The sequence below is a fragment of the Petromyzon marinus genome, chromosome 28 (assembly GCF_048934315.1).
Source record: "Petromyzon marinus isolate PM22_M1 ecotype Great Lakes invasive population chromosome 28, UKy_Petmar_22M1.pri1.0, whole genome shotgun sequence".
In the NCBI taxonomy this organism is placed as follows: Eukaryota; Metazoa; Chordata; class Hyperoartia; order Petromyzontiformes; family Petromyzontidae; genus Petromyzon; species Petromyzon marinus.
In genome coordinates, this window is record NC_133694.1 from 200,893 (window position 1) to 222,163 (window position 21,271).

Here is a 21,271-nt window from a genome sequence, read left to right on the forward strand (position 1 = left end):
ATTGAAACAAATATGTGGCACAAGTGGTGTGTCTCCAATGAAGCATATGTGTAGTGTCCAAGTTGCTCTGCCTGGAAGCAGATTTCTCCATGAACAAGATCTGGATGGAAGTGAAGAACTGAAGTAGAAACCAGCGCATGCTGATCATATACAGGGCGTGTTTGCAGTTAAAAACGGGGTTCTGTGCAGACCCAGAACAGGAGTGATGCTAAAAGGCTACGATCTTGACACGCTAATTTTTTGTAAAATTGCGGCTGAAAAGCAAAAAAAAAATTATGGTAAGGTTTACAGATAATTTCGCTTTGCTCTCAGCAGCATACGCCGAAGCTTTTAAAAAGATTGGCTCATTAAAGCAATCATAACTACTTGTTTTTGACGACTTAGAATATTACTTGCACAATGTTATGAAAACGTGTGCAGCTCCAAGTCCATTTTCATTGGAACAGACCACCTTCCGCAAAGCACTGGTACCGCCCTCCAAAACGGGTGAACCAACAGCCACCATTACTGCAAATACCATGGGCCAAGGGTTGGCAACCTGCGGCTCCGGAGCTGCATGTGGCTCTTTTAAGGACCACCGTCCCGTATTCACACGCATTGTGGCTCTTGGAATATCGAGGTATTTTTTTACCGAATTCGAAAAAAACGGCCCTTATTTTGGTTGCCGGCCCCTCCCATAGGCTTACCTGCACAGAAAATGCAGATTTCGCATTTTTTATAGGAAACAAAAGCACCTCACATGCGTTTCTACAGCCAAATCCAAGATTTATCTTCGGACTTTATTCAAATTCACGATTTCTGTAACTCACCACCGTGCTAATATCGTAGCCTTAGATGTTCCATTAGTAAAATATATGCGAATCCTGTTTCGGGAGAAGTGGTCTCATCGAGCCGTTTCAATCGCTGTCCACTTATGTCGCCGATCGGTCGCGACGGAGCACGGAGGAGTCCGTGCCGTTTCCCCAAGGGCACGCGCATATCCGTCGCGTTGGCGCAGGTCAGTGTCGACGCCCCCCATGCCGTTGTCAAGGGATCTCAAGCCTCGCGTGCCTGTCGAATATAATTAAAATAGCTCTCGAAAACCACTCGTGCTCAGCAATTGTGAACTTTTGAGAACTTGTGCATTTAATAATTACCAGGTCGCTGTGGCCATAGCCGTCAATCCACGCGCTGCGAAGTCTCCGGTGGTTTTTTGATGACGCGCGTTTTAACGTCGCCTCGTCTAGCACCGCCCTACGCTTTGTTCTGTTGAGTGCATCACCCAAATGGAGCAGTGTGTGTGACCTGTTATAAATCACTGGAAAGTGCGGGTGGGGAGTATAGGCAGCGCGGACCTGTGGGCCGATGCATTAAGCACCCAAAGTGAAAATCTCCATTCATAGACACTGATTCACGTAGGAGATAAGGGAATGTACTTAAGTTTAATGCAGGTAACTCCTGGCCTTTGTCCCGGGTTAGTGCTGCACAGTCTCCCCCTAAGGTGAAACCACCGCCCGCTGCACTGGTGACCCGGCGCCTGCATAGCCCAGTACAGGTACTGGGCTATGCCGTGTTCAAGCAAGGTGGCTCGGCACTTAGCACAATGTGTGCTGGGCACATTGCGTCTCTCAAACATTCCCTTTTGATAGCCTTTCCGAGTTAGTGCACGCATTGCGCGTGTCAATGCGCGTGCCTGTGCGCGCGCGTCTATAGCGGGTGTATTTATAGAGGTTTTCTTGATAGATGTGTATTTTATGCCGTATTTGTAATTGTGCTGTGCTCTTTTTGCACGTTATATACGCATATATACTGTACTCATGGTTGACTAGCGTTCTGTGGGTGTAAAACAATTACAAATATTGGTCACGGTGCACGCGCATACATGCGCGCGCAAACTGCGCGCGTCTGTATGCGCGTGTCGTGTATCACTCTGGCCTATGCGTGTGCTGAATTCACGTGAAGGGAAATATAAAGTGGAAACTGTATGGTTTTGGTACTTTACCTTCAACGTAGTGTGTATAAATGATCATTAATAAAAATTGTCCGTAATGTGGCTGGTTTTCGTGTGATTTCTGCTTGTGCTGACACTTCAAGATGACGGGTACAAACGAGACCCCATTGAAACTCTCAATTGGCAAGGTTACCTTCTCATTCCAAAGTGTCCTTGCAAAGCAAGGGGGATGTTATCGCGTTTTGAGCAAACGGAAATACAGTATTGGACCTCGGTCTGAGGGGTGCCTTGTTGAGATGTTGAGACACGAGAACTGGTTGTGAAGAATAACAGCCTGAATTTCGATTTAAAGCTTTCGTGACTGCAAGGATTCATCTTCTTTGGTTCTTTCGGTAAAGTCACGTAGAATGAGAATAAAATAATTGATAAAATAATATTCTCACGACGTTTCGGCCACAACACAAGCGGCCTTCATCAGGTGAAGGGACGAGACTGTCTGTCCTACCACACAGTCTCGTCCCTTCACCTGATGAAGGCCGCTTGTGTTGTGGCCGAAACGTCGTGAGAATATTATTGTGATATTTTATTTTATCAATTCATTATTTTATTCTCATTCTACGTGACTTTACCGAAAGAACCAAAGAAAATAACAGCCTAGTTATGTGGTTTAGTGGGAATGATAATTATTGGTATTCTTGGGTCGAGTGGGTTTTGGTGGGATTTGGGTTTTAGTGAGAGTCGTATATGGTACAGGAGAACAAACCACTTCAAAATCAGACTTTAGGTTCTCTAGTTAAGAAAAACTGCGTCAAGTCTTGTCAGGCACTCATTCTTTGGGCCTTTCGGTAAAGTCACGTAGATAGGTTCAAAGAGATTAACAAAAACTACGTTTCAATCGCGTCAGGATGACGACCGCATGTGTTGCGATCGAAACGTAGTTTTGGGGTTTTTTACCTGTCTACGTGACTTTACCGAAAGAACCAAATAATATTTTGTCAGGCAATTTATGGAATTGCCATAGTCGTTCAGTACTCAGGCCCCTGCTTCGTAAAGCGCCCGCTACATACGGTTACAGCATATCGCGAAGCCACTGAAGCCCCGAGCGTGAAATTGGGTGGGACGTTCGCTTTGCTGCGACCATTTATCACGGTAGCGGTGGTTGGTGATTGTCGTATAAATGTCACAACTTAATGCGCTGTGCACACAGCCCACAATGCACTGTCACATAAATAATGTACACCCCCAGTGACGTGGCAGGAGAAGAAGAACTTGTTCATAATTAGACGCATCGCACCCATTTTATGTATCGCGTTCCTCTTGATGTCTCCGGCCTCTGGGCCCTTTCCCTGCACTGACCCCCACCATAATTTGGCTCTTCACCATTGTAACCCGGATTTACAAGTGGCTGCATCTAGACGCTCTATACATTACAACATTTAAAAACGGCATTGGATTGGGAACATGCACTTAAAATAAAAAAATATATAGCAAATTTGATGTCATATTTGGTGAGACACCGAATGTCGAAACCGGTCCAGAGTTTGTCTTCTAAAACCCAATTCCGCCGATGGGATGCGCATAAATGTAGAGTTTTATGGTGTACAGTAATAGTAAAATATGCATTAGGTTTCTATGCCGAGGGACAGATATGGGAAGGGGGCGTTCTGAGCAGCTTTGCATTTTGCAACAACAATGTTCCAATGCTGTGGCGATGACCGCTTTGGCGCAGAGTCCGCGTGCATTTCCATTGGCGGAGCGCAAGGGGTCACTCAACACGTGGCCAGGCACTGGGCCCGTCAGCATGCACAGCCCATGTGCCACTCGCGAGTAATCGCAGGCCCCACTCTCTCCGTGCCTGTCGCTTACACGATGCGTCGAACATTATTACCGGGTAGGGAAGCTGCCGTGGTGTAATGGTTAGCAGCACCACTCTACTGGATTTGCATTCCAGAGGTCACCGTTTCGAATCCTCATCGACGTGGAAGTCATAAAAATGGGGGAAGCGCTTATAAAATCTTCACTTCCCCACGCTTCTGTCTATCCAATGGAATACTCTGAGGTGAATCTATGATCAAGCCGTCACGTGTGGTTAGGTAAAGTCCCAGTACTCCCACATCATCCATCACATCTGGTCATGGCAGTCAACCAAATATCAGCTACAGTTCCCTCTAGTGGAAGCCCTTCCACCAGCAGTGGCGTTAGCAGGCAAATGCAGGGCAGCGCCTTTGCCTTTTACAGCAGTTGTTTCACGTGGATTAAGAATGATAAGAGTGATGTTTACAATGACTGTGGCCGTCATAATTACTGTGTATGTTTAAACTCAGCAAGTACACATTCTGACACGCAATACATAAGCACGCGTGTAAGTAATTACGATTGCAACTTACTCAAATTACATGCAAATGTTACATTTCGAGTGAACTGGACTGTAAACAAAAAACAGTACAGGCGTTGCATAACACCGCTCGTCCCTTTTGCACAATGTCACCGACACGATTCTCGACGGCCACTCGGGGTGCACCGTCTGGCGGACGCAGAGCGCTATTGCAGCATATATCACACGTGGACTGGGTGGTGCCGACAGGGGCTTCAGGTCACTCATGCCTTGCCTTATTTATTCACGAATGTGGTTTAGGGATCAAATCTCTTCCCGTCCATGCACAGGCTGGTCCCACCGTCTGTTTCCTTTTCGTAAAGGATCAACAGAAGATTATGCCCGGTGCCGGCGTGATGCCACCATGCCTGGCCATCGCTTCCTTCATTATAACATCCATAGTGGCTCTTACGTATGTTTATTGAACTTCGTTCTGACCGTTTATAGCCAACTGTGCTGATCGTTTGATTATTCAACACATTGAATTACACGTTCAATAATCAAACGATCGGCTTACTTACTAATCTGTCTACACATAAAGTAAAAGTATGTTATACACATCCCATCAGTTAAACAGCATTTGGGAGTGCATAATTTCAACAAAATTGTTTCAACACAAGCTAGCTCTGGAACAGTTTTGATATGCAGTGTCTCATCATGCAGGGTCAGGCCTTTCTTAAACCAAAGCTGGTTACTGCCTTCTATGTTGATCGCGTTATTTTTCCTTTGATTTCAATTTGGTTGTTTACTTTGATTTCTGTTTATATGCTTTTGCACTTATTTATATTTGATAGATTTCTGTACTTTATGTTTTTGCTTTTGTTTTTTTATTTTTCCCAGGTCACTTGCAAATTAGGCTCCTCCTGGTGTTCTCAGCTAGCTAAACAAAATATACTTGGAACGTTTGGTCATGTGCAATGTGTTCAGCATAAACAAGGAGCGTGGATGGTCCGCATTAACGCTCACACACACATGCTTGCTTTAAAAGGGAGAGTGGTGAGCGAGAGAGAGGCGGTGGGAAGCCACGGATCTGAGTGGCTGGGATTTGAATTTAGGTCACTTCACTCGCAGGGCATTGGCTGGGGCTCGACGAGCGGCGAACACGCGCGGACACGTGCGGCTTCTTACCCAGCCGGCTCACCCAGCATCGCATGCCTTCTTCCCAGGTCGCCTCTGCACATTATCGAATACTACATAACACGGCCGCCTTGCCAGTCCACTATTATAGCAACGCCTCCACCCTGCGCCGTGTCGTTCATGGGGCTTATTTGGTCGGTTTTTTTCATAATTTCTGAATTGAAATCTCACGACATTCTTCATTAACACTGCTTCATAACATAACTAAATATTGTTTTAATTGTCCTTAGTTATAGCCCTGGAGGAGGGCAATTTCCTGAAACGTTAGTGAAGGTTGCGAGTTCTATTTTTATCAAGATATTTCACCTGGATGACCCCTTGAGATTAATTTCGTTTGCCATACTTCACGGACGAGTTGGTGAAGTGTTGATGGAAAGGGTAGGGGGTGGGGGACAGACAGGCTGCTATATCACTCGCCACTGATGTTGGTTGTGCTCGTGAATCTAACGCAGGTGACTCTAGGTTTATGCTTTATAGTGCAGTGCGCTTACCACTGCTGCCCAGATGTTCCCCCCACATTGTAAAGAAGCGGCACGAATTAGCGTAACGAAGGCAGCGTTCTATGTATAGGCAGAGTCTTAATGCGAGATCATCTCAACCAAATTTAGCTGCGCGGCTTGGCCGCGGCTTTTCCGCGTCACGGTGTGGCCGTGGGGTCGGGGTCACGCGGTGCCGTGCACTGTTCACGATGATGAGCGCGGATGATGACTGCGATGACACTGTGGTGGCAGCGGTGCATAAGCACAAACAATAACAATCTCAACGCATGCACCACATGTCACGATGCATGGTCATGCATTAGCGAACACGTGCAATGCATGAGCACGGTGCGTATAGGACGTTCGAGAACTCGAGAGACTCGAATAGTCTTATTTCAAGAATGTTATTTGTTTTTGGTCACCGAAACCGAAAACAAATAAAATAAGGCAGAGCCTCGCAGCCAGATGATAGCCGGCTGGAGCCTGTGCTGGTTTACACTGCCACGGCAATTACGCTCCAATGGGTAACAATGTCCCCGTACACCGCCGCGTGTTTACGCGGAGCCACCCACGTAACCGCCTTGACCCTTCTGAGAACCCCCCTCCCCCCCGGTGAAGTGAGGAGGCCACGGTGTAAACGCGCAGCACGGCTTAGGGAACGTGAGCTGCGCTCGCAGCTCACCTCCCATTGGCGGGGTCGCGTCGTGCCGCCTTCCAGCCCCTCGGTCTCTCAGCCAATGCGGCGCCGGCCACGGCGAGGGCTCGCTGAGCGGCCAATGGGCCCGTGCGGGCCCCCTCCAGCCCCCGGCGGTCACGTTGTGGCGAGCGTGTGGCTTTTGATAGGGGCTCGTGGCAGGCAGCGCCGGCACCATTCGTGAGCCAGATGTGCGCACCTGGGAGCTGCTGCCGCTGCTGTCACCGCCACCACAGACCCAGTTGCTGTTCAACATCACCAGTTTAGTTATTTAATAGCGGTGCTGCGCATCACCTACACGTGTGATATATACATTCACATAAGCTTACAATAAGCAGATGTGGTCGAGGTTGTGATTTTAGGGGTTGATTTGTGTTTTGAGGTTTTAGGTTTTTTTACGTTTGGAGGAGACATCTGCGCGTGGACGTTAGTTTCTGATTAGCAAAAAAACCACCGTGAGTTTATTTTGCCTCCATGCAAATAACACACGCACATTTACACACAACCATAACATTGCCCTAACATTCACACACAACATAACATTACTCTAACGTTTACACGCAACGTAACCTTACCATCACATTTACACGCAACACCACATTACCCTCATTAATTTACCCTCAGACACTCACATAAAATACAACATTACCTTCACACATTCAACAATTACCCTCAGAAACTTTTTTACATGTTCACTAAATTACCTACACATTCCCGTAACATTACCTTCACACAGATGGCTGATACTTCACTCGATTCCATACTCTGCAGTCACGTTTGCATGTGTGAATTCGTTGTTTTTATGCATTAGTTAAGTTGTGGTGATTACATATGACAGAAATGTAATTGGCACCCATGTCAATATCCCACTGGTACACGATGCGTGCGTGCAATATGCACACCTGCAATGTGTGGGCTACGCAATATCATCAACGCTAAATACGATATCACATTAGGAGATTAAAGTGTTCATTTTGTGTACATACGGAAATGTCGTTAAATTGCTCGTTCTGTGCATGTATTGAAATGGTTGCTAATGCTTTTGGGCGTTCATACAGGCAAGTATATACCATCACGGACTATGATGTGCACATGCATGCTGGGTGACACGCAGCGCCAGAAGTAAATGTTCATTGTTGCTATATTCATAACAATTGTGCCTCACAGCACCAACCATGGGTTCGATTCCCGGACTCGGTCGCTTTTCTGAGTTTGTTCTCTCTTGTGCATGGGGTTTTTTCCGGGTTCTTCAATGGCTAAAAACAACCGTACAAAGGACTGGTATTTACCAATGATTCCAATGCAAAATAAAAACACAGCAAATTACTTATTTGGGATTAAACATAGCAACATTGCCGCCTACTGCCAAATTTTGGCGGGACCCTTCTGGAAAATAGTCTATAGACTCTGACTTTCCTGGGTAAACAGGTGTCATAATAATTCCCTATACATAACATTGCACATAAACGCATGCTCACTATAATCTCTCCACTGCGTACAACGTGTATGACGGGAGGATGCGTTGGTTCAAAGTATTGCATACAACTGCAACGTTGCATTGATGACGGATTTTTCTGATCACTGATTTTCTACACAACGACACCAATAATTATTGTGTTGTATGGTTTTGCGTCAAACTAGGACCTATATCTAACACCCAAAGAAGGGTCATTTCCTGTAAACGTCTGGCAGTTCAGCATTGGTTCAAGCAAGCCTGACTTGATAAGACACTGAATATGAAAACTGGTCGAGTTTGTTGCTTGTGTTGAAGAAATGCTGCTGAAATGATGCCACTCCCAGAAGGCCGTGTGGCGGATGGGATGTGTAAAATACGTTTAGTTTGTATTTGGGCCTGTGGAGGTAGGAGGCGAAATGCCCGCTGCGTATAATTTATGTAAGACGCCTCCACGAGTGTTGGGTCAAGGGGTGCGATACGATCACCGCGCGAGTAAACATCTAGCGCGTGTTATTCATTTGTGAAAATTGTACAATGAGTGTTTTATTTAAGCCAGTGGCGCGGACTGAACGTTAAATGGGACGGGACAGAACGGGAAAATACAAACGAGACGGGCAAAACGAGGTGACTCGACTTACATTGAGTCGCGCCCGCTAAATCGCGGTGCATGTGTGTGGCGGTGAAGATGATGATGGTAGTTGAGCTTATGGCTTTTGAAGTACACCATTACACGTGCAGCCCTTAGCCAATGCACCGCGGGACGAAGATGCCTCCTCCCCACATCGGCTCGCGCTGTACTCAGCTGCGCTAATGGAACAACTTTCTGCTACTCTGAAAAATAACGCGGCATCATTAGAACACGACATCACTATTCGATATTGCAGAGTTTTAATCAGGACCCATAGTTAACATAGGGGGTATTTGCCTAGAAACATCTGGCAATTCACCAGAATTGGTTCAAACAAGTCTGATTATGGATGAGACACTGAGTGTCGAAACCGCTCCAGAGTTCTGCGTGTGTTGAACTACGCACTCCCAGAAGACCGCGTGACTGATGGGATATGTAAATCGTATATGTGGAGACAGATGTGTGAAAGAGGCGAACTGTTTGCTAATGTCTATTGTGTTATCCACTTCTAAGGCTCAGGCATGTTTTAGTTATTTATTATTCGACTTGTTAACGCAGGAAAGTCTCATCGAGTCTCAATACATATCCACGAGGATTTCTGTCAAATGTTCACAGTAGTGGGTGCCGCAATGCAGCGCGGATTTCTGCGTGGAGATTTCGCGATACCGGCAAAGGAGCTCCTTCCTCGAGTAAATCATTTGAGTGGAGTGCGATAGACGATAGTCAGAGAGCACGTGTGCATGCGAGTCCACGAGTTCGATATTCATTTCTACTCTCACCCCTCACTCAAGATGGCTTGGCCGTCTTAAGTCGTGACTTACATCTTCCTGCCACGAATAGAGGACGTTTAAGATAACGTCACATGCACAGAGGCTCTGCTGCTGAGCTGTAGTTAGTCCAGACGGAACTCGCGCTCCCCTCAGCCGCTCCGAGAATATCTCACCGACTATTTTTAAATCTGCGCGTGTGTGTCTGTCTACTGCTAAGCGCACACACCGTGCTGTGTGTACAATACACACAGCACTGTGTGTGTTGTACACGAGAGACGAGCAAGCGGCAACACCCCGTGCCGGTCGTGGAGGGTTAGTTGACCATACTTCACCGTTCTGGTCACTCTGAGTTGGTGAAGGCGCGTAGCATGAACTCCGCAGCATAAACGTGGAGCAGCAACAATGGATCTTGACCACTCCTTCGCCGCAGATAATCTTAGATGACGTGAATTCCCATTGCACTGCCGTTTCATTGAATTGGGTCCCGGGAGACTGTCAACACGTGGGGTAGCGTAGGAGAGCAGAGTGGTGCACGAGTTTGCGTTTACTTTGCGTAATAAGTGGTGGTAGCGATGCCTTGCGCATTACACCGCATGCACAAAGCGCCTCGGCTCACGGAACGCTGCGCGTGCTGGGGATGGGCACGTGTCTCTGTGTACATGATCTGACGTGTACACATTTATTAAGGTTATATTTTTTATGAGTATGCTGATCCCTAACGTCATAATTAGCGTGCAATATTTTCCAGGTAAAATAGTGATTGAATAAAACATGGTGACTAAATAAAATGTGCATTGCAGCTGTTGATCAGGGCAGGGGGTAGAATCGCGCGCCGCTGCTTAATGGAGGGGCGGCCAGACGCACACAGCCCGGGGTGGAGGAGCAGGGATGAGTGGCAGCTTCATTAAGCAATGAACAATTTCGCTCCACCTGCTGCTCCACCTCCCTTCGCAGCCCTGCAATTGGTCAGGGGGCTCTCATGTCCCACGACCAATGAACGGGACCCGTACGTCTTGTACAACAACAGGTTGGGTCAGCTCAAGGCACGCCGGCTCCGCAGGGTGGCCCGGTAAACTCATGCACGAAGCCACACCGTATACGTGCCCCGTTATTCGAGCTGGAAAGTCAGCGAACCCATAGAATATCGGTGCTACACACGCACAATCACCAACAAGCAAAGAATGCCACGATAAAATATCTCAGAATCCCCTTCAATTGCTCAACATGTAAAATTCCATCTTCTCCCCCCTCCTCAACGTCCCACCCTTCCCCACGCCGCGCACACGCGCACTCACGTAACAAACACCCACCACCTGCCCCCCGCATGGAAAGCCATGTGTGGCCCCCCTGCCCCTCCTGCAGGCAGCGGGGAGGCCGCGCAGAAAACCGCGCGGTGCCAGTTCATCTCCTCCCACTGTGAGTGGCGTCTCTTCCTCCTCCTCCCACTGTGAGTGGCGTCTCTTCTCCGTACTGAGTTGCGTCTCTTCCTTCTCCCACTGTGAGTTGCGTCTCTCTATCCCCACTGTGAATGGCCCACATCAGCACTGGCACGCGGTGAAAACGCATCAAGAAAGTCAATGACTCTCCGCCAAACGCCACAGCTGGCTTTGGAACGTCTGCTGTTGTAATTCTTGACACGTTTATTCCTGTATATTTGTTTTATGAATCCACGTGGATATTCAGACCAGGTGCTTGCATAATGACGGTTTATGTAAGTTGGTTATTGTCCACGTAAGGGACTTAACTGTGTACTCGCGGAGTGGGCGATTCGCATTTGTGGTGCCGAGAGGGAGGGCATCGTGCAGGTAAGCGACGTCTGCCCAAGCTATCAGCGCTCCTCTCTTTCCTTTGAGCTTTTTACAGTTCTGCGAATTAACACAGTATCTGGTCCTGCTACTACTGCTCAGTTGGCCGTGGTGCACATGTAGTAATAGGTTTTTACCCTTTTATCTGGCACAAAAACTGATACCTTTATACAACGGATCATGTTTGCAATAACCACAACACAAGTAGTCAAAATGCAAACAAAAAAGACAACTCTGATAATATGCACTGTCCTTGAATTTGATTGGTCCACACCCGAGACGGCTTTTCTTAGAGCCCAGTCTCCACTGGTGTTGGACCAGAAGACGCCAAAAGGCGTACAACTCAAAAACAGCGCACCATCAGAGTATTTTTGTGCCAGATAAAAGGGTAAAACCCTATTACTATATCTTGCTACTGGCAAAGGAGGTCTCATAATGTAAGCGTTTACCCCGAGCTCTAAATACTCTGATGGTGCGCTGTTTTTTAGTTGTACGCCTTTTGGCGTCTTCTGGTCCAACACCAGTGGAGACTGGGCTCTAAGAAAAGCCGTCTCGGGTGTGGACCAATCAAATTCAAGGACAGTGCATATTATCAGAGTTGTCTTTTTTGTTTGCATTTTGACTACTTGTGTTGTGGTTATTGCAAACATGATCCCTTGTATAAAGGTGTCAGTTTTTGTGTCAGATAAAAGGGTAAAAACCTATTACTATATCTTGTTACTGGCAAAGGAGGTCCCATAATGTGGTGCACATGCACAACAAAAATGTAACCTTCGTCAATAACACTGTGGCCTTAAAAGTAAAATGATATAATTGGCCACAATTCTGGCAAATTCTCTTAATCTGTGCTATGTAGAAGAGCTATTTCCCAAAACGTTGCCTATGATAATTTTGATACTTTTAAGGCCAGAGTGCTTTTGCGGAAGGTGTGAATTTTTGTAATTTGACAGTTTAGGTACTTGCTGTGTTAATTGCTTAAAGTTCGTGCTCATGCCAATTGCAATTCACTTATTGCAATCTAAACAATAATTGATTTTTATCAAGCAGCTAACTAAACTTTGGCCTAAATTTTGCATTCATAAATTAAACTCATTACCTTCATGAACACTGCCGAATTTCAGAAACATAAACTAATGCAAATGAGACTTGCAAACAACTTTCCAATCACTCTTGCCAATGCTACTTTACCATCTCTTATGTTATCACCTGCTTAAATACAATGAACTGTCCTATGTAATTGTCCAGTTATAGCTCTGGAAAAGGGCCATTGCCTGAACCGTTAATGAAGGTGGCTGCGCGGTTGTGGCGATATCCGAGATGGCGATGACGGCCCCCGTGAGAGCAGGGATCTTCGGTCCGTGCGGCTGTGCTTGTTTGCACGACCACGCGTGGCACCCGAATCGCCATCTTCTCTGCCGCGATTCAGATCTTGCAGAGCAAGCAACACGACCCTGCTGCTGTCGCTGCTGTTGCTGCTGATGCTTAACGCTGCTGGGAGTGACATTTTGCCGCTCGTTTTCATGTTGACGAGACTTAATTCAGCCCGAGCCAGGGATACGAGGGAAAGGGTTCATGCAATAGCCCCTCCCACAGACAATGCCAACATCGGATGATTCGCTTCGGAATTCTCTCTGATCGTCTGTCTTTGCTCAATCCAAGAAATGTGCTTACAACTCTGATAGTGCCGTTTGTTGGTGGCTGCTTGACGTTTTGGGCATTTGGGCCCCGTGCTTAGCAAACTTTATTTTTTTTTCAATGACAAATACGAACGGCGTCATTCACTGCTGATGAATACAGATTAGTCCCGCCTTATTACCCAACACCCAACAGAGCCCAGCCATCGCGGAAGCAGTCCTAATAAATCCACAACTTACATCACTTATCACCTCATAGTAAGCATCAGGGCATCGTTTGTCCAAAAGTCGCCGTCTGGTGGCGTACCACACGCAAGGAGGAACGCGTTGCCACCCACGGCTGTACTCGTAAAGGTCACCTCTTCACTGCGCTCCTACATAGTAACATATAACTAAGCAGACCATATAGGCCATGGGCTGCAGGAGAAACTGGTTCCACCGAAGGCCGGAACTACTTGAGGCGTGCTGATTTATTTACGTTGCCAATGAGGGTGCATTACTTTATAACCCCGCTCATGCTACACGGTTATCTCATAATTCACTGTTATTTTGACCTCATAAATAAATCGGAATGGCGAATGTTAGGCCACGACAGGTGAAGACAGCAGAATGCGTGTAGCCAGGACCGGTAACAAAATGAGATAACAGAGGCGGATGATAATAGGGAGGAACGATTTTGGAGAGCTCGGCTTTCTCATCAAAATTAACACAGCGACGCACCTATGTGAATGTAGAATTTCCACACTCTTCCTCTGTATTCGTGTAGATGGGAGATATATGCAGTGTCTCTATGTTGTCTGCCATTCACAGCAGTGAGCCTGTCACCAGCGGTTTGACATTTTATTTAACCGCCACAATCATTCATAACAAAATTCCAATTACGAACGTATTCTCTGAATAAATTTCGTTGTTGTATGGTTCTCGATGAACTCATGCTATCAAGCAATTACGGGTTCTAGGTGAGGGTGACTCATTTATTATCTGTATCTGTTGGCATATCGCAATCCCCAGCAAGCAGGTGGCCTTTTAAAGTCATGTTGGTTCCGCCGGAAGGTGATGAATTTTTCTATTATGCGGCAAATCTTATAATTTCACCTCCGCGCATGTGGGTTGCGTATATGTGAGCACTGTGAATGGGCCGGCTCTCCGTGTGACGCACGGCCCACGCTGCACATTTCATTGTGCGCTTTGGCCACTGACGGTGCTGGCTGTCAATGCCACGGGGAATGAGGCTTGCAAGATAAAAAAAGGCCTTTCGCTTTCCACACCCAGGGCTCTTTTATTCAACGTCCCCCTTCAATCCGATCCCTTTGTCGAATTTAATTATTTTTTTCGGCGCTACAAAATTGAGGACACTTCCTATCTCTGATAGTGCTGTTTTTTGCTGGCCGTTTAATGTTTCAGACCTTCGGCCTGTACTCAGAAATTGTGTAAACATTTTTAGGAATTATCTAAATTGGCAAACAGCAAAACATGAGCAGAATAAAATGAGAGTGCTTAGATAGGATTACGCGGTGATAATATTAGTACAAAAATCCCACCTGATGGATGCTGTTTTTTTCTCATGGAAATCTTCACTGGAGACACAGTTAAATTATATTAATGGGCTCTTACTTGGAGTGGTGCTTACATCACATTTAATGCCAAGGAGCAATCATTCACTTGGGAGCATTGCGGGTGGCTTGATGAGTAGCGATTGTCATCATTAGTAAAATCAAATCCTCAACTAAAAGTGGAAAACAATGAGAAGGGACCCAAAACAATGAGAAGGGCCCAATACTGAGATGTAACCGGTTAATTCAAATTAACAACTGGGTTTTATACTCCCACTCATAATATAAGAATATCTTGACCTTTTGTCCAACTTAGGCCTCTTAACAAAATACTGAGTTTTACAAAGACACCGGGGCCTGACTAATATAGTATTTGTATTTAACACCTTTGCGGAATTCCCGCAACGTCTAGGTTTTGGCTAAAGTTGCCACGCTCAATCGGTGAAGGCCCTGTTCCATGCAAAACTCCACAGCCAATCGGTAGCCGGGGGAGTGCCGATGGTAATTGGGGTGAGTGCGATGGCCTCCTTGGCTTTGTCCCAGCGACGATGAGGAGGGCGTGTTAAGGTTTGTCTCCGTGGTGTGAGCCGCCTTTGCACGTGATTCCGCACGTGGAGAGTGGCGGCGAGTGGGGGTGACGTTGGGGAGGAGGCGTCGTGCAGCTGGGGATGAGCTGCGAGGTGTCCCGAGCAAGAGGGGCTAATGGGGAGTGAAGCGTGAAGGAAACGAATGCTCCGCACACAAGGTTTCCAATGTGATGAGAAAAGCTTCAATGAGCATTTCATATTGCCGTGCGTTAAACATTCGCGGGTCAGCTTCTCCAGATATTAGCAACGCTTGTCTGTGTACCAGCTGGGATAGGCCATGTTGGATTCTACTCGCACCATACCCACAATAAGTCAAACTGCAACAAGATCCCAGAGTATTTTCACGCTGGTTAATTAACGTTGTAGCATTGTTTTGGAACGGAATTCACTGTTTTTACACATTATGTCGATGCTGGCACCAAACTTTGTGCTGCCAACGGCTGCCTCGTGCAGGTGAAAAGTGACACTTGTGCTCCGTGAGCACTGAGGTAGCGTCGCTAATTCATAGCTTTATCCCCATGACGGATTAAGAACGGCGGGGAGGAAACGTGGATTGTAGTTGCAGGATGAGAAGCAAGTGGCAGTGACGGTGCGATTTAATCCATGCATTGATGATGTCATCCCTGAGCCCTTCCATTCTCCACGCTGACATTTATAGTTAGCATTGTGACATTAAAAAAAAAACCCTTCCTCTTCATTATTAGGTGAGGAATTCGTCTCGCCAATTCCAGTCTCAGATTTCCTGCCGACGTGTAATGTCATGTATAGAGCTTAGCGAGTGAGGCCTCTTCTGGATTGTGACAAGAGCGGTGTGGGGTAAGGTGTTGGAGGGAGGCCTCAGGGTGATGATTTCAGCCCAGTAGCCAGAGAATGGGCCAAGCCTGGCGGCTATCTTGGCACACTTTGTCACTACCACGCACAGGGCCACCGGTTCAAATTTCGCCACCACCCTTGGTGACTGATGCGGGGCTGTGTCACCAAAGCAGACTCGCTGCCTGCTGCATAGTGTACGTGAACAAAAAAATGTATTTTGTACAGCATCATTCATGCTGATGGTGCTGAGCGTCTTGTATAGTTGGCTGTGAAAATTGTTCTTCAAATGATCAGAGTGAGCTGAAACAATAGTAATTGGTATGCTAAGTTCTTGTACACATGCCATGTAATTAGTTTGTCTGTGTCTGCTGGTGGAGGGTCTGAATGAAATACATCTGGCTAGACCATTTCGTGGTTTTTCCCAAATGTCAATTATGATCCTTAGAGTTGGAATCTCTTGTTTTTCTTGGTCCAGTTTTAACTTCAAATGCTGTATGGTGCTACATTGCGGCCGGTATAGACGCCAGTGAGTCCTACGTATCATGCGTGGCAGATGAAGAGATGGAGAGAGAGCGCGTGCGATAGGAAGAGGCAGCGAGCGAGAGCACGAGGGAAGATGGACACGAGAGCCCCCCTGTGTGGCCATGGCCCCGGGACGAGGAGCAGAGATCCTCTCCCCACTGGCAGTACTCGGCTCAATGGCCGAGGTCGATATCGGAAATTGAATTTTAGACACAATCGCACGTACCCTTTGTGAAGGACGAAATTTAAAGAGCTGATTTTTTAGGGTTTGGCACACCAATTAAAATGTGCAATCAATCACTGCTGCACTCTAAAATGTATTTCATAAGCTTTGTTATAATATTAATCTATTTTCCTTTTTTAAGCAGTGCGGTTTATCGCAATTTGTTTTGCCAGGTGAAGGCTCATTGACAACTTTTCCCCGAGTCATGGAGAGAGGAATAATTGCATTTACACAAGAAAAATTATATATAACGGTTGTGGACAATTTTAAACCATCCAATTTTCCTCACATTTACATTCTAAATAGACCACCACCGACATAAAAATATGAAATAAAAAACTGACATTTACTCTGAAACGGCATAAAAAAATTAAATGTCCCGCTTCTGCAATTGAGTCATGAAAGATGCGAGCGCAGGGGTGGTGGTCCCTGCGTGATTGACGTGGGAACGTGACCATCATCACCTTGATAATGTCATGGCTCGATAAAATCAGTACCACTTTGTAGTGGAGAAGGCAACAGTGGTTGTCCGATGCAGAGACTCGCCCCCACCATAAGAATGTGGAGTTTCCACCACTAGCTCTAGGTTGTAACAAGGAAATGAGCACCAATTCCTCATTGGTCATCTGAGCACTTTGCCTTGTTGACTTCAGGTGTCTGCAGTACACATGTATACACCTGCACACGCACTGCTGTACAGGTCCCATTACAGGGTGGCATTCGTTTTAAGTTGTTTCACACTCGAGCTCTACGGTTCAACTCTAATACAGGTAACTTGGTGGAACTTTGTTGCCTTCTGTAACTGCCACGCAAAAGCCCACATTAGACACGACAACTCGGGCGTATGCTCTGCGTTGACACGTTCTCCCCTCCGCCCCCGTACCGTGCCTTGCAGATCGGAGTGACCACGGCACTCTGCCAGTGGGGACCAGGAGCACGATGGCCATCCATTTACAGACACCCGCGACAAATAATTAAAACTCATTTCACTTGATAACCATTGATAAAGTCAATAAAATCCAAGCCAGAGGCGATTCGTGATTTTGACTAAAAAAAACAACAATTGTCTTACCGGCGCGGGTGCCCAGAGGCTAATCCTGCTCCGAAAGCGGTGCCGACCATTCCCGATGGACACGGAGCAGTGCGAGGCGAGCGACGCGATGGCCATGCCGGCGGGCACCGCGGGCAACGACCCCTGCCGTCGCGACGACGAACCGTCACATCCGAGGGACCACGAGGAGGAGCCCGGACCACCGGCCGATGACGTGGACATGAAGAGCAACGGCTCGCAGGGTGAGCAGCGACGCGGCCTAGCGCACGATTGCAGCCTCTCTCCCCCGCCACGTCCCCACGCTTTGGCCGCCGGCGTCCGCTTACCGAACGCTTCTTCCGTTTCTGTCCCGCGCAGGGAACGACTCGAGCGGGAACGATGAGCTCAATGGCAGCGAGTCGAACGGTACGGGGTCGCATGATGGCGCGTCGCGCGGCGCCGGCTCCAGCGGCCGCTCGAGGGGCAGCGGCAAGGACTCTGCGCTGATGCTGCTCACGTCCGAGAGCAACAAGAGGTGAGGCCGTGTCGGAGACACTGGGTAGCGGGGGGATGTAGGGGGAAGTGAGCACGCACCGGCCGGCCACCGGGGCTGAAACCCCTCATAAGGCAGTTTTATTTTAAAAAATGAAACAGTTGTTTTTGTAAATTCCACATCATTATTCCAGTTTCATCAGTAGGGACTGCGGTCATTCTCTAACTTTGTAATCGGTGTGAAGCAGATGGCGCTTTCCAGCACCGTTTTGCGATGTAACAGGAAGACTTCATACTGCCTGCAAACCGCAGTTTGCTGCAAAACTATTGCAGCGCCTGACGGTCGGCATAGGTGCCAACAGCTTTTTCCCAGCAGTGGGTAGAAAATGGCTGCTAATGATCTGCATGTGTTTTCTTTTCTCCAGCTCAAATTCCCAGAGCCCGTCTCCTCCAAGCAGCTCCAATGCCTTCAGTCTCCTGAGCAGCTCCGAGCAAGACCACCCATCCACATCCGGTTGCAGGTGAGCTCGTCTCTCAGCCAGCTGACCGAGTAAGCCAGTCAAGTCGGTCAGTTGGTCATCTGGTCTAGGCCGACCATTCCCTCGTTGCTGTTGCGCTGACCCACGTTCATGCATGCGTTTGTGCTGAGCAGCAGTGAGCAGTCGATGAAGGCCAAGACACAGAAGGCCCTGCTCAAGACACTCAAGGACTTGAAGGCCCGGCTGCCGCCTGAGCGACGCGTCAAGGGCAAGTCGTCAACGCTGGCGACGCTGCAGTACGCGGTCTCGTGCATCAAGCAGATTCGAGGTGAGCAATCGCATTGCCCACCCGACCGGTCGCCCGCCCGCTCGCCCACCCGTGGATGTTTTTCATACGTGGCCCTGCGGTGGCGCATTCACCACCGCTCGTTGTGCCCTGGCCAAAACCGTGTGCTGCGTGTGACGCGCTGCCATTAAAATGCCCACCCTGGTGCCCCTCCTACCCCCCGTGGTGCAGCCAACGAGGAGTACTACCAGCTGTGGACGGTGGATGATGGGAAAACGGCAACGCTCGACATCGGCACCTATACCATGGAGGAGCTGGAGACGATCACCTCTGAGTACACACCCAAAAGCACCGTGAGTTTCTCCTCCTCTTCTATGGCTCACTCTCTCATAACCATACCTCCATACCTGCTCACTTATAACCACACCTCATCACCGCACACAGCAAATGGTTCAAGAACTTTACAAATATGGCTGCAAAGTTTGGGTCCAAGACGAACATAGATTGTCGAGCGATCCTGCACGGGGGTTCCCTATTACCGCCCCCCCCCCCCCCCTTGCACTGCCATTGTTGCCGCCGTTGACGCCGAGCTCTGCCGTCGCCTGTGGCCCACAGGACACTTTTGCGATGGTGGTGTCGCTCATCTCGGGCCGCATGATGTTCTCGTCGGAGCACACAGCCTGGACGCTCGGCTGTCGAAAGGAGCTGCTGTCCGATGTGAAGTTCGTGGAGATGCTGGCGCCACAGGACGTGAGCGTCTTCTACAGCGCCACGGCGCCGGGGAAGCTCCCACCATGGGGCAGCATGCACGAGGCCGGTACGGCGACGCACCGCGCGCTCCGCCGCCCCCCTGCCGCTTATCCCCGCCGCCCTCCGTGCCTCGCCACGCCCGTCTGCCTGCCCCTTCCTCCGACCAATGGGCGCCCGCGGGCATGGCGGGTGGTCGAGGCGGCTGCCCGGCATGCGCAGCCACGAGGGACGCAATAACGCATCCGGTCAAAAGACGCAGATTTAACATGACGCTATAGGATGCGTCGCACTCTGTGCGGATAACGAGCGATGCTTGCTTCGCAAGTCATGCGGTGGGTAACGAATGAAGGCAGGAGGCACTCTCCCAGATGGTGACTTAACAGGGGTACTTCGTTATTTGGCCAAGTTCCAGAATTTACGATAGGGCCGGGGCCCAACTCTCCACAGCATCTGTTGTGCTCATTCTGGCATCAGGATCCGTGCATTGACCGTATTTCGCTGTGGCGAGGTGTCCAGACATTTGACCCTGATCATCGCGTGGTGCTGCAATGTCGCGAGGTGAGATCCTCGGCAAGGCTAACCTCGTGGTCTCATCCACAGCTGCTGCTGCGTTTGAATATCCCCAGGAGAAGCCGTTCTTTTGCCGAATCCGGTGAGACCCACTTCCCACTCGTTATTTAATAAGTTACTGTGAGTGTTCTTTTCATGTTTTAAAACAAGGGGATGATGATACAGATGTTGTTGATGAAGACGCGGATGATGATGATGATGACGTGTGCTCACCACTGCCTGTGCAGGGGGGGCGGCAGTAAGGACGAGGCGGTGTACCTGCCGTTCCGGCTCACCCCGTACCTCATGAAGGTTCGCGAGGGCGAGGACGGCGCCGACGCGGGTGGAGAGCCATGCTGCTTGGTGCTTGCTGAGCGCGTGCACTCGGGCTACGAAGGTGAGAGCGCGGCGCCGTCTCTACTCCTCACGTACTTACACTGCAAACAAAGTACAGCTGCAGTGCACAGACACAACAACATCAACCACTGCTATTCAACACCAAGCGACCAGTAGCATCCGTCACGAGCCTCTTCCACAGAGGCTGACCTTGACACTGCTGGTACCGGCCATCGGCAAGTCCACTCAGCTCCACGTCCTCATCCTCCTGTACTGCATCGGTTCTTCTTTCTCTAGGCCATGCCGCACCCATTTAGCTCCCTCTCTATCTAGCCAAACAGAAGCTGTTTGGGCATGCGACGGCTAGGCACGCGGGTCTAGTGACTCAACCAATGCAGCCTCACCTGCTGGAGGAGCTTGTTGATGGGACTGTGTTCAGATCTTTCAAGGATCTGTGAGCTCGCACAATCCAGTCTGGTGAAACCCAGGATGGAACGTAGGCAGGTGAGCCTACATGTATCAAGCCAGTGCATATGTTCCTTTAAAGAAGTCCACATGTTACAACCTTAGAGAAGAGAAGGAATAAATGTGGCCGAAAAGACCCGGAGCCTCATGTAACGTTGCAGGGCCAGACGACTTCAACAAAACCTTACACAGCCAATTAAGCAATAGTGCCGCTCAACTGCTTTGAAGTGAGACCTCCAATGCCAAACTGGAGGTGGCCCTGAGCACACTGCCCAAGTA

The 21,271-nt window shown here is 48.5% G+C and overlaps 1 protein-coding gene across 5 annotated transcripts in view; it reads left to right on the forward strand.

Moving 5' to 3' along the window:
- Positions 1-2,510: 2,510 nt before the first annotated feature.
- The window catches only part of PER1 (period circadian regulator 1), a 36,809-nt gene continuing 18,048 nt past the window's right edge, over positions 2,511-21,271 (forward strand). The window contains exons 1-10 of one of the 5 annotated variants that reach the window (XM_076070207.1): positions 2,511-7,069; positions 10,801-10,915; positions 17,501-17,898; positions 18,014-18,170; positions 18,553-18,648; positions 18,780-18,934; positions 19,124-19,245; positions 19,508-19,709; positions 20,243-20,294; positions 20,440-20,588. In XM_076070207.1, the coding sequence (XP_075926322.1) occupies positions 17,733-17,898; positions 18,014-18,170; positions 18,553-18,648; positions 18,780-18,934; positions 19,124-19,245; positions 19,508-19,709; positions 20,243-20,294; positions 20,440-20,588 (1,099 nt within the window). In that variant the 5' untranslated portion in view covers positions 2,511-7,069; positions 10,801-10,915; positions 17,501-17,732. The remainder of the gene's footprint in view (positions 7,070-10,800; positions 10,916-17,500; positions 17,899-18,013; positions 18,171-18,552; positions 18,649-18,779; positions 18,935-19,123; positions 19,246-19,507; positions 19,710-20,242; positions 20,295-20,439; positions 20,589-21,271) is intronic. The other 4 variants (XM_076070210.1, XM_076070211.1, XM_076070212.1 and 1 more) reach the window with 4 other exon arrangements.